The 14,356-nt window shown below is 36.3% G+C and overlaps 1 protein-coding gene across 2 annotated transcripts in view; it reads left to right on the forward strand.

The window, feature by feature from the left end:
• Nucleotides 1-2,013: 2,013 nt before the first annotated feature.
• Nucleotides 2,014-14,356, forward strand: part of AUH (AU RNA binding methylglutaconyl-CoA hydratase) — a 29,086-nt gene continuing 16,743 nt past the window's right edge. Inside the window, exons 1-6 of one of the 2 annotated variants that reach the window (XM_081319357.1) lie at nt 2,014-2,253; nt 4,231-4,298; nt 4,381-4,468; nt 8,976-9,062; nt 10,689-10,781; nt 12,075-12,131. In XM_081319357.1, coding sequence (XP_081175483.1) covers nt 2,055-2,253; nt 4,231-4,298; nt 4,381-4,468; nt 8,976-9,062; nt 10,689-10,781; nt 12,075-12,131 — 592 coding nt within the window. In that variant the 5' untranslated portion in view covers nt 2,014-2,054. The remainder of the gene's footprint in view (nt 2,254-4,230; nt 4,299-4,380; nt 4,469-8,975; nt 9,063-10,688; nt 10,782-12,074; nt 12,132-14,356) is intronic. The other variant, XM_081319358.1, reaches the window with a different exon arrangement.

The raw sequence follows: 14,356 nt of genomic DNA on the forward strand, positions 1-14,356 counted from the left end.
TTTTTAATCTGTACGGTGCCCAGAGTCTGATTCAAATGGGAGACTTTCTAAATCTAAATTAGAAATAAAGAAATGGGGTGTACTTAAGAAAGCAGCTGACAACCACTGTATCTCCTTCCACACAGGATGATATGGCATGTCTAGTGTCACTTAATGTAATGGAACCAGACCATTAGTCACAAGCGGTGACAGCCATTAAGCAAGACAACCTCAACAACTTCCTGATGCAGATGTTAAATGAAAGTGCTAGTATTGAGTGCATGGTGCCTTAGGGATGGGAGAGGCCCTGGGAGGCCACATACAGAGACACCCCGGGCTCGGGTACTCAGCCCTCAGGGATCCTCACAATCCATGGGCCTTCACATTTAACTGGGGGAATATGTATTGTTTATTTATTGATTGATTGATTGATTTTATATACCGCCCTATTCCCGAAGGACTTATGGAATAAATATGAAATGTTTTAACTCAGGGCTCTTCAAACTTGGCCCTTTTATGACTTGTGGACTTCAACTCCCAGAATTCCTCAGCCAGGCACACTGGCTGAGAAATTCTGGGAGTTGAAGTCCACAAGTCATAAAAGGGCCAAGTTTGAAGACCCGTTTTTAACTGGTCTGCAAAGACTGCAGAAATGCAGATTGGTAGAGTGCTATAAGAAGGTAGCAAGAACAAATGCAAAAACTACATTACTATTTGCTTAAGCACTCTGAGAAGGTCCTTGGCAGAATTTTTATTGAAAAAACCCGCAGTAAAATTTGGAAATGGGGGGGGACATCATGCTTAGCTACGGTACACAGATCAGTTTTGGTTTTCAGCAAGCCATTGGGAAATATATGCATATAGGGGGAAAAAATTATGTGCATTTGCTTATTTAATCAAAACATACAATTGGCTTGCATCATGAAATTTTTGCATGAATATAGACCGCTGAAATTATATTGCTGAATTGCTCTATTATGTTGCTGAATATACAGAAACATACAAAGCATATATTCCACGCTACCATTCCTGTGTTTTTGGTCACCATTAAATGATTTTACACCTGAGAAGGAAGGACTCACTGGAGATGAGCCTAATGCTGGGAAAGACTGAGGGCAAGAGAAGAAAGGGACGACAGAGAATGAGGTGGCTGGATAGAGTCACTGAAGCAGTAGGCATGAGCTTAAATGGACTCCAGAAGATGGTAGAGGCCAGGAAGGCCCAGAGGAACGTTGTCCATGGGGTCACAATGGGTCGGACACGACTTCGCAGCTAACAACAAAATGATTTTAATATCAATTTAGAGCATTTTAAAGTTTTAATTACACTTTAAATAACCAATACGTAACAATGTTTTATTAATTCTATACTGAAACTAGAAAATAAAATCGGTGAAAATCCCGACGATTACTGATCTTACTTATATATCAGCACCACAGCCCCCTAAAAGAGTCGAGGCACCAAACAGTAAAAGTCACACCTCCATTTAAAAATGAAGGAAAACGCCATTCTTTTCGTTGGGAAATATTTCCACCCTCCCTTTTCCATCCGGTGGGAAGCTTTTTAAAGTAACAGGAAAAGTTGGCTCGTAGCCTGGCAATACGAAAGGCACGTAAAGTTAGGGCCATTCTTTAGTCCAGGGGTCTTCAAACTTGGCCCTTTTATGACTTGTGGACTTCAACTCCCAGAATTCCTCAGCCAGCAAAGCTGGCTGAGGAATTCTGGGAGTTGAAGTCCACAAGTCATAAAAGGGCCAAGTTTGAAGACCCCTGCTTTAGTCCTCAGGGAAGGGCGAAGGGGTATAAAAGCCAGGGCTGGGGAGACGCAACCCTCCCCGAGGGGCAAGAGGATCGCTTTCCGTTCATTGGCTGGAGACTCGATCGACTAAAACCGGCCACTGGAGAGCTGGACTCCCAAGTTGGACTCGGGAGAGTCACGTGCCGCTCCAGGCCCCTTGGCGAGGCTGGGCCCGCTCATTTGGCCGGCCGCGCTCAAGGGGCGGTCACGTGACCGCGCTGGAGACGGGCTCGGGGGTGCCGCCGGGCTCGGCGTTTGCGTGCTCTCGGACAGGCAACATGGCGGCTACCGCGGCAGCCCGGATAGCTCTTAGGCTCTCTCACCATCGAGGGGGTTTAGCCCCGGCCTCGTCCTCCCTGGGCCGCCTGGGCCCGAGCAGCTGTTCAGGCCTGCTCGCGGCCGTGAGAAGATACAGTTCCGAAGCCAAAGGACTGGAGGAGGAACTGCGGGTTCGATATTTGGACGACGAGCATAAAGGTAACGGCAATAGCCGGCGTGGAAGGCGCGGGCGCGTCTTTTTTGTTGTTGTTGTTGTTGTTTTAACCTGTCGGTCGGCCCGTAACCTGAAGCTCCATTTCCCAGCTCCAAAGCCATCTGTCCCTCTCTCCCTCCTTCCCCAGTTCTGCCCAGCAGGTAAGGTTTGGATGTCCCTTTTTGCTTGTCAGCAGCGGAGACTCATCTACGGGACGCGTCCGTCTCCAATCACCTATCCCAGGGGTAGGCAACCTCGGCTCTTTTATGACTCATGGACTTCAACTCCCAGAATTCCTGAGTCAGCATAGCTGACTCACTCAGTACGCTCACACAGAGAAGGCCTCCTCAGGGTACCGTCAGCTAAGCAATGTCGGCTGGCGACCCCCAGGGGGAGGGCCTTCTCTGTGGGAGCGCCAACCCTATGGAACCAGCTCCCCCCTGAGCTTCGGATGGCCCAAAATCTCCAATCGTTTCGCCGCGGCCTCAAAACACTCCTATTCCACCAGGCTGACCTAGACTGACAGGCATTTTAATTAATTATATTTACATTTTTTAATTTATTTTTAGTTTTTAATTTTAATTTATTGCACAGATGATTTTAATTTTATTTTTATCTTAATTTCTGTACTTATTATATGTTTTGTTGTTAGCCGCCCTGAGTCCTTCGGGAGATAGGGCGGGATATAAATCCCATTAATAAATAAATAAATAAATAAATAAATAAATAAATAAATAAATAAATAAATAAATAAATAAATAAATAAATAAATAAATAAATAAATAAATAAATAAATAAATAAATAAATATTCTTATTTGAATTCTTATGTTCTGCGTATTTGAGAATGCAGGACTTCTTGGGAAAAATATACACCGATAAATACTCAAAATCATTTTGAAATCTTAAATTTATAAATGTATCAAGAATTTCTGCCCAGACCTTAAAACTAAAAGCACAATAAAGTCTTTGCATTTTAAACTGAGCGGATTGGACGCGCTGATACAGTTATACTGATTTCTGGAGTGATGTACAGATTATCCTTTGAATATCATACTTTTGAATTTTACACTATATTCAGAGATCAATATAAATGACTATTTTAGATAAGTAAAATGAGAAAAGTGCACTTTGAGAGGAAAAGCATTAAAAATCATGCTTTGTGAGAAAATTCATCTCTAATTTTATGTTTGCTTTAATTCACTTCCTGTCTTTAATAAAAATGGAAGATTGGGACATGAAACACATCTATTCTGATTTCTAATGTATTATTTATAGTGAATAGAGAGTTCTAGATTAAATTTTCAACTAGTCATGCAGCTGGTGAGAGACTTTGAGGTGCATAAAGTATAGTTTTCTTCTAAGAGATGTTTACTTTCTTAAGTAATTTGAGTATAATTTATTTCATAAGTATATAACAAATCTGCAATTGTATTTTTGTCTGAAGAAAGTAGGGCACAACTATTGGTTTGTAATTTTTTTTGCCATTTTGTACTGTTTTTCTTTTACAGTTTTGCAAAGTAGTTTTATAGTACTGGTAGTCCTCAACTTACAAGAGTTCATTTAGTGACAGTTTGAAGTTATAATAGCACTGCAAAAGTGACTTGTGACTGGCTTTCACACTTACGACCATTTCAGCATCCCCAATTCCCCATGGTCATGTGATCAAAATTCTGACTTGGCAACTGGCAACTCATATTTATGATGGTTGCAGTGTCCCAGGGGCATATGATCATCTTTTGTAACCTTCTGACAAGAAAAATCAATGGGAAAGCCAGATTCACTTAACAGCTGTGTTACTAACTTAACCATTGTAGTGATTCATTTAATGACTGTGGCAAGAAACTCAGATAAATGCCCAGCAATAATGATTCATATAAATTCCTGTATTTTTCCCAAAAGACAAAGAAGTCTTAAAAATATAGCATTAAATTTTTCGGAATGCTTAACTGAGTCTTGTAAATTTTTTTTGTCCTGCATACAGGAATTGTTGTACTTGGAATAAACAGAGCACATGCAAAAAATGCACTTAATAAAAATCTTATTAAAATGGTAAGTAAATGAACCTTTAGCTAATTATTAATGTGAAAAACTGAAAATTAGTGTTGATACTGTCCACACCTTTTCTCTGTAGATATCAAAAGTTATGGACGCTTTGAAAACAGACAAAAAAGTACGGACAGTTATATTCCGAAGTGAAGTTCCTGGGGTATTTTGTGCTGGTATGAAAACTTAATTTTTACTATCCATCTGGAAATCCATATTTATTATACTCAGCAGAAATAACTCAGAATCCTTTATTTGGGAACTAAATATAGATAAGTTCTATATCTAAGTAATATTTTTTAAAAAGTTCCATAATATATATTGAGATATAGAGAGAGCTTTCCTGACTGTGTGTGTATATGTATGTGTGTCTAAATATCGATATCTATGCAGGTAGTCCTCAGATGATGACCATTTGTTCAGCAATTACAAGTTACAACAACGCTGAATGAGGAGGACTTAAGATATATGCTCGGAATTACAGCCCTTGCCATGTCCCTGAAGTCATGTGATCCATATGCTTGCACCTGGCTTGTGATTATGACATTTATTTCTTTATAATTGAATTTCTATACCGCCCTTCTCCCGAAGGACTCAGGGCGGTGTACAGGGCAATAAAAGCACTACAAAAGTTACAAAAGTTAAAAGTAAATTAAATTAATGAAGCCCTAACAATAAATAATTAAAAACCCCAAACCCTTAAACCAGGCCGGCCTGTTCAAATAAATAGGTTTTCAGATCCCGGTGGAAAGAGCGAAGGTCGGGACATCTCAATGAGCCACAGTCACACGATCACAATGACCAGCATTCCCTGATTGCTTCCTAAAAGCAAAGTCAGTGGGGAAGCTGGCAGGAAATTGCAATCAAGTGAGGTCCTGCTTTAATGACCCAATGCTTTATATAGCCTCTCATCACATTCATGACTCTGGATGACTTATAGTTAAAACATAAACATTTAAAATTGCCATTCTTTTAAGGACAGCAAATATTACTTCCATAATTGTCATTGTTAAATGAGGCAATCATGTGACTTCACATTTTATAAGAGTGATAAGAGTTCCCAATCCCAATTGCCATTGTGATCCATGGACTGCCTTCTGTTTTGAACTGAAGCCTCTTAAATATTCCTCAATAGGAATTAATTAGGGCCTGAGTGATTGAGCATAGAAACCTCCTGATCTAGGATTGGGTGCGACTGGAACACAACTGAAAGCTGCACAAAGACCCTTCTAGCTACAACATTCACCTCTTCAAGCAACATGTCAAAGCAAACAGAACAGTTGTGACTCCAGAAGATATGCCTCTCCCCCAATTGCATATCTGGTCTGCCTGGGGAAGTGCAACCACGTATAACTTGGAGATCAGTAGTTCTGATAGATTATGACAATCCAATATAGTATCTGAAATTAAGCATTGAAACAAGATCTATCACAAAGGACAAATACGGTGAATTTTGTATCTGTTTGCATTGTCTAAAGTTAGAAATGTAGTGTATATTGTAGCTTTCTAAAATTTGTTAGTTAGGGGTGTTTTGTCTGACTCTTCAGCTGCATCTTTGGAGCATCTTCTGATCAACAAGAAGCAACACACTCAAACCAGTAAAGAAACTTAGGCAACCTGTGACTCACTGGATCACTGTTTCAGAGATATTTCCTTACTTAAACAGATACAGAATGACCATGGACAGCAGAAACGCAGTGGGAGGAGAAGTGACTTTTGAGATTCTGTCAGCTTCCCCACTGAATTTCCTTGTAGGAAGCTGGCAATGAGCATTGGAAATCTCTTTCCTTCCCTGCCGTACCCCGTCTTGCCTCACAAAGGATTGTGTGATTGGCTAGGAAGCTGTTAGAGAAAGTTGGAAATGAATATCACATGACTATAGCATTGTGATGGCATTACTGAAGCAGTAGTAACGCAGCGCTGAAGCAGCCACAACTTTCCCAAATTTTCATTCCTTTGGGGAATAATGGGTCCCTGCATTCTGCAAGTTAGTCATTTTAGATATCTTGGTTTAAAAAGATTACAGACAGAAGAGTTGTAATAGTATATGGGTGCAATAAAGAGCTACAGAAAAGGGTTAGCCTCCTCTCTTACTAATCATTTTACAGTGTTAGATTTATATTGAAGAAATATTTTTGAAGTAGAGGATCTAGTATATAGCAGCCAGTAAAATATTACTGTTTACTCCTCATTGGGAATGAAGCAAAACTATATGTTTAAATACTCAGTTCATTATTTTATGTTGCTACCATGGTATGGCATCTTCTCTCACGTTTTCTTTAAAGTTTCAAAATTTAACTTGAGCCTTATACTCAGATAATTCAGTATTGTTTAAAGTACAGTGCTACAGTAATTGCATATTCATGCAGCTCACCATTATTAATTTTTATCCATTTTAGCTAAACAGCAATTGTAAAGGCAGTACATATTTTATTGTAAGTGTAACTAGTGGCCAAAGCAATAGTTTTGAAGAGACTTTTATTTCTGTTGCCATAATTTTAGCAGAGGTCTGCTGAGTTGTGTAGGCTGAGAATAACCAGAACATATTGTAACGTTATTTTCTCTTCTGATGCCACTGACTTAGTGCTTTGTCAGTTTAAATTTTCTGATACTTAAGCTTTGATTGCTAGATACCTAGATAAGAATATAAAAAAGGTATATACTCTGCTATTGTGACTGAAACATTTCATATAATTATCCCACTCATATATTAAAAGTCCAAGATGACTTAATTAGAGGCAGAAATTACATAGCTATTTGCAAAATTATTCTGAAATTGATTTTGTAAGAAAACGTGTGAATAACTTGCACCTTTTTCAGAGAATAATTTCTTTAGATTATGTAAGCCTTATTTTATGTCTTAATAGAGCTGTTAGATATGATCACATAACTGCAAACATTCAGACGTTTGCAATAGTGGCGTATATCTGTAGCTTTGGTGTAAGATGAGGTCAAAGGTTCTTTCTCCGAGCCTGTGAGTTGGTTTCTGAATGTTTCATTACCAGGCTAGCTAACATCTTCAGCGGTGTTTAGGGGATGTCTGTGTCAGCACTGACACAGACGTTCCCTAAACGCCGCTGAAGATGTTACCTAGGCTGGTAACGTAACATTCAGAAACCAACCCACAGGCTCGGAGAATGAAGAACCTTCACCCTCATTCAAATGTTCTTCCATCTAATAATCCTTCTAATTATAATCTTTCCATAATTGCATTCCTCAATTTCAAATCCAATGAAAATAAATTACAGCTAGTTAAATGAAGACTAATATAGTAATCATTGAAATAGACAAGATAAACTGAATATTTTTCATTTCTTGAATTAGGGGAGCATATAAATTATATATCAGTAGAAAATACCATAGTTATTCTTATGTCCTACTCCAAATGCCTGATATTTATTTATTTACTTAAATTTATATGCCGCCCTTCTCCCTAAGGACTCAGGGCGGCTCACAACAATAAAAATTTAAAAAGAACAAACATAGAATGAAAATTTAAAAAGAATTAAACTAGTAGATACAATGATAACATGACAATTTAAAACCCAGTAAAAACCTAATTAAAATACGTAGTCAGTCCAGACCCACTTGTTGAAACAACCAAGTCTTCAGGTCACGGCGGAAGGTATCTCTGAAAATGTACAAGTGGCACTTTTTAATCTAGCTCTGACTCAGATTTTTTTTTACTTGTTATTTTTATAATCTTGGCAGAAGTAAAAATGGCTATTGCATCATTAATTTTTGTCATCTTGGACTTTTAATATATGAGTGGGATAATTATATGAAATGTTTCAGTCATATTTAATTATGGATACGCATGCATGTGGGCTACAATCATAAAACTTTATATAGCTTTTACATAGAAAACTTGTTTTTAATTTAAATTTAAATAACTGGCTGTAGACTTAGCAAATTTCTTCTCTTGTTAAATTGACTGTATAAAGTAAAGCCTCTTAAGCACTCTAATGGAGTGCTTTGTCTCAGTAGAGATTTAAGCATGAAATTTGAAACAATTATTTTTCTGGTGTTGGATAAAATGTATGACTTTTATAAATCATTTGTTGGATTGTTAAAGAAGCTGTGTTCCTTATTTTCATTTTCCTTATTTTGTTTGTAAAATTATTCATTCTGTCATAACATTCAAAAGATAGGGTCCTGTTTACTGTATAACACCAAGAATTAGAGCTAGTTTTGTTATCATGAATAAACAAATCCCTTTTTACATGAACAGTTGCACCCATCTGAAAATTACATTGATTTGTTTTGTTAACTTTCTCCTTTTCTTGTTTTGCCCTTTATGAAATAAGGACTGGTTTATTTCCATGTTTTTTATGAAATATACATATAAAACATGCAATGAAGTATGTTTTAAATATTTTGTAAATTGTATATTTTTTTTGCTTAATATCCAAATGTTTGTAAAGAGAGGTGACTGAGTTTCCACATCTTGTCAAGAAATAGATTTACATTTACATTTGTTCCATGTTGCTTTTCCTGAAAGTATGAATGGATTATGCCATTTTGGTTTATTTCACTATATTGCCTAGAATTCCTACCCAGTGTGACCATTCATGAAAATGCTGAGGTTCGTGCATTTGAAGGATATTTAGGTTGGGGAAGATGGTTTGATTCAAACAGAAACTATGATGGTATTTAAATATGACCAGAAAATGTCATTTGCAGGTGCTGACCTTAAAGAAAGAGCTAAAATGCATGCTAGTGAAGTAAGCTCTTTTGTCTCAAAGGCCAGATCCACTATTAATGAAATGGGTAAGTACAAGTCTCATTGAAATATTGCTGATAGCTAATCAATCATGAGTAGTAGTAGTAAGTAAATTCTCAGTGATCAAAAAAGCCTGTTTAAATTTTCATAACTCTGTAACAAATTAAGACTAATTATCATCAACATGACAAAGAGATATATAATATAATTGTCACTAAAGAACATTAATTTTATTTTACCTTTTTCTGCTGTTAGATACACTCAATACTGAATTGAGTGTAAATAACCCCTCTAAATATATAGACAGTTAGATAAACTTAGTTGGCAAGTAAGTTAAACTCTCAAACAATTTCAATAGTGTCAAAACAGAAAAAAAATCAAAATGTTTCCTACAAAACTTTCATCAGAAACTTCAATTGACTGGATGTTAAAACAAATGTGTTCATTTCTGTTGATAATGAATTAAACTGGATTGAGGGAGATAGTCAAAAGGAGTAGAGCCTAAGGCGCTTCTTTTTTCAACAGTATCAGAATATTGTAAATAATTCAAAGAGCTTACAATTTTTTTATAATTACATCTCAAACTGTCAGTTCTGTTTTTTATCTATTTTATTTATTTATTAAATTTATTTGCCTCCTATCTTGCTGTGGGGCTACTCTTGGTGGCTTACAATAATAAGAAAGAAAAATGAAAAGAGTGTAAACAGAAGTAAAATAATAGAACAGAAAAATAAACAGTGAAAAAGGAAACAGTGAGAATATTACATCAGTGTGATAAGCAAAAAGATGGATGGGTAGAGACCAGAGGGCAGGGGAGGATGGAATCTGCCATCAATCTAGCAGCTACCTCTGTTCATGGATCCATCACTGAACATGCCAGTTGCTAAATATTCTTTTGTAGAGAGGGAAATTAAATTAGAAGGAGTGTTTCCAAAAATTCATAAAAAGTTTTTGATAATGTGGTTAAGAATTAATATTGTAGGTATGCTTGAATATGTACCTATTGTTACCTAAAATTGGAATGACTGTTTTTAAAGAATTTCTTGTCCTTCAGCAATAACTTCCTGTTAGGACTGAGTCAGTTAACTTACATTGAAACAAGCAACTAAGTAAAATTTACATATTCACTGGTAAGGTGTGTGAATGCTGGTGACAAGCAATGAATAGGGTTGTTATTTTCATGCCCTGCTTATGTGTTTTCCAGATCTCTGTTAATAACACAATTTTCATCTGATCCTTTTCATCTTATAGCTCCTACTTGAACAAAAGGTTGAGTCTGTAGCCTTGGCTGTTTGGAAATGGAGTGGAATATAAATTAAAGTAATAAAGTAAATAACTTCTATATGTGTTAGTTTCATGGATAGAACAACATATCTATTTTGATTTGCATATATACAAATCAGGATTTGCTGTTTTATCATAATTGCTCCTTATTACAATTAATTTTGATATCTTGTTCTTTTTATTGCTGTTAATATGCCAAATATCTCTGTAGTCAGAATTTATTTTGCAATTAATATTGGAAAGAAACAAAAAAATGCTATTATCCATAGAGTTGCCTTTAGACAAAATGGGTGGCACATAAATTAATAAATAGAAATTTTGTAAAATTAATTTTATCGTAGAAATATTGACAACTGGCTGAAAGTATTTTTGTTAATTTTTCCTTTTAGCTAATCTTCCAGTACCAACTATAGCTGCAATAGATGGCATTGCATTAGGTGGTGGCCTAGAATTGGCTCTAGCGTGTGATATAAGAGTGGCAGGTAAGATTTAGTCCTAAAAAATTAAAGCATTCTCTAAACTTTTTTAGTTCAAGTGTAGAGAAAACAATTTCTTAATGTTATTTTAATAAAATTTTGAACATCTCAACTGTGATAATTGTTATAATACTCACATTAGTGTTAATATGTATCTTAATTTTTGGATCCAAGGTAAATGTAATATAACAATTTTGTGATTTGTGTCATGAAAGGGTTTTTGCTAATAAGCACAAAAGAGGATAAAGAAAAAGGAACAGGTTAATGAAGTGTTCACATGAAGACAATAATTTCCACTTTACGAGAGTAGGTGAAGGGTTTTTAGCATGTCAGCTATCTTGGAAAGATCCTCCAGCTAGGAATATTGGATGGAGGGCCAGAGATGGTTGCCCCAAACTGGAATGGATTCCTCACCTCTTACTTGTCTCATTCATATACAGAAAATTACAACATTAATAAAACCAATGTTGGAAAAAGGTAATCAGCCTTTGTCTATGCAGGCTTTTCAAGGCTTTTACTCATAAAACCAAACACTAAATCTAGGCAAGATAATTGTATCATGGATATTGTTCTGTAGCCTTGCTCTAAATGAGGAAGTTCACAGGAAGGGAGGAAGAACTAAAACTTCTTGTAACTTCCTGCTCCTTTTAGAAGCAGTGTTTTTAATATATTAATACATTTATACCTTGCTTTTTTCTTTGTATAAGCAACTAAGTTGGTTTACAGCAATCAAAAAATAAAAATATAAACAATAACTTCAAAAGCAATAGCAATATATCCCAATTAAAATATTTAATCATTGTACTGTCCAATTTACTACAATTTGCCTAATTCAGCTGGAGATCAATATATTGAAAAACTGATACATATAGAAGAGTATTCTAAATAGCTGTATATTGTATGCAGAACAATTGCTGTACAAATAATTTTGTTTTTCTGGATATGAAAACATTAGAAAATCATGACTCATACTGGCATTTTACTGAGAACAGAAATGGATCTTTGCAAAGGTTGATTTCCTACATCCTGCATGCTTTTTCTGCAAAATGAAGGGCTACAGAGCCTACTGAGAGAAAGTTTCCCATACAACCTAAGGCACAGTGGGATTTGTTTTTGGTTACTAAGTGCTATAGCTTAGTGCTGAAGTGAAACATAGCCATTGACATTCTGCTCTTTTCAATGTTTTCACTTTTATCCAAAACTGTTACAGTGAAGTTACAGCTTATTTTACTAAGTTCCTTTTATTTTTTCTAAGTAATTTGTAGGCTTTTTAAAAAACCAACTTTGTTTTTTTTTTAGCTACTTCTGCAAAAATGGGTTTAGTTGAAACAAAATTAGCGATCATTCCTGGTGCAGGTATGGAATTTTTTTTTCATAATTATGTAACCGTTCTTTATGAATTTTTTTTGTTATGCTCCATCTCTTGTACGTTGTCCAGAGGCTGGCCAGTTTTGAACAACAATATTTTCATTCTGCATTCCAGGTCGTGAATGTACTTAATATAGTCCTGCCTCCTATTTTCACCACAGCAATAGCCCTGTGAGATTGGTTGGGCTGAACCAGAGTGACTGGCCCAATATCACCCAATTGTGTTTTATTCCTAAGGGAGGTCTAGAACTCACAGTCTCCTGGTTTCTAGGCCAGTATATCAACCACTTCATCAAATTGACTCTGAATACAGTTTTTCCATATCTATTGTTTGGTAACTGTCGTAATGTTGTGAGTGTCTTACCAATTTATAAGATCTAAAATGAGTAGTCACGGAGAATGGAAAATGAAGCCAGGTTGGGCTGGTGAGGATATCTACCTACTCTTAGGCTGTATGGCATTTTGCCCTCTAGTGCTATTGTACGAGCAATGTGTGGATATTTGCCCATTTTAGCTTGTGAAGATTTTTAGCATGAGGGAACAGCATAGAAATGCACTCCTTGGTACTTGGCCTGCTACTTAGTTTTCTTCAGTGCAGCAAAAGCCCCCAATTTATTCAAAGGGGAAGGAGAAGTTGCACTTCTTTAATTTTCTTCCTATGTAGCCCTTGACTTAAAACCACAATTGGGACCAGAATTTTCATTGCTAAGGAAGGCAGTTGGTAAGTGAGTCTTGCCCGATTTTATGACTTTTTTTGTAACAGTTGCTAAGTGAATCATTGCAATTAAGTGAATCACACAGTCCTTAAGCAAATCCATCTTCCCCCATTGACTTGTCAGAAGCCAGCTGGAAAGATTGCAAAAACTGATCACATGACCCCGGAACTGCTGCAATAGTTATAAATACACGTCAGTTGCCAAGTGCCTGAATTTTGATCATGTGATCGTAGCTATGCTGCTATGGTCATAAATGTGAGGACTGATCATAAGTCACTTTTTCCAGTGCTGTTCTAACGTTGAACAGTCGCTAAAGAAATGGTTGTAAGTTGAGGACTACCTGTAGATATAATTGTACTGGCCAGATGATGCTTAGATTTGGCTGATGAACATTGAAGATCCTATCTCCTTAAGAACATAAGAGTTAGAAGAAAGGAGAAACAGACTTATTCTATATTGTTTTATCTTGGCTTCATGAAGAAACTATACCTACTTCAGTGACTAAGGTCTGAAATGGGGACATGAAGAGAAAAAAAATCTGACTGTTTATCAACCATACGTCACTTTTCTTCACGATAGGTAGCTGAATATTTTCTCTTTCAATATTTACTATATCTGTTTATCATTTGTCTAATGTTAAATATTTCAAAGCTTGATGAATGTGAATAATGTAAAAATAGTTGGTTTGTATAGTTAAAATGCTAATCTGTACCTAAAGCTAACAAAAGGAGAAAAATTTGTACAAAAAAAAAAGAGATGACTGTTTTCACCAGAATGTCTATCAGTAAATTCATGGCAAAATGTTGGAATGAGGTTGCCATTTCATTCTCTAGTAGATACTTTGTTTATGACATGTCTCAAGGGTGAACTATGGAGGAATATACATCCCCAGTGATAATAGCAAGATGCACAAACTCATTTATTACCGCATGGTAAAAATTTATAAAGGTGCATACTGGCCATTGAATTGCAAAACAAAGCATGTGGTGATTTACAGTGGGGAAAAAATTATTTGATCCCCTGCTGATCTTGTATGTTTGCCCACTGATAAAGAAATGATCAACCTATAATTTTAATGGTAGATTTATTTTAATAATGAGAGGCAGAATAACAACCAACAAATCCAGAAAAACGCATGCCAAAAAAGTTATAAATTGATTTGCATTTTAATGAGTGAAATAAGTATTTGATCCCCTATCAATCAGCAAGATTTCTGACTCCCAGGTGTCTTTTATACAGGTACAGAGCTCAGATTAGGAGCACTCCCTTTAAGAGTGCTCCTAATCACAGCTTGTTACCTGTTTAGAAGACACCTGTCCACAGAAGCAATCAATCAGATTCCAAATTCTCCACCATGGCCAAGACCAAAGAGCTGTCCAAGGATCTCAGGGACAAGATTGTAGAACTAAATAAGGTTGGGATGGGCTACAAGACTATCGCCAAGCAGCTTGGGGAGAAGGTGACAACAGTTGGTGTGATTATTCACAAATGGAAGAG

Source organism: Vipera berus, assembly GCF_964194415.1.
Source record: "Vipera berus genome assembly, chromosome: 2".
Lineage (NCBI taxonomy): Eukaryota > Metazoa > Chordata > Lepidosauria > Squamata > Viperidae > Vipera > Vipera berus.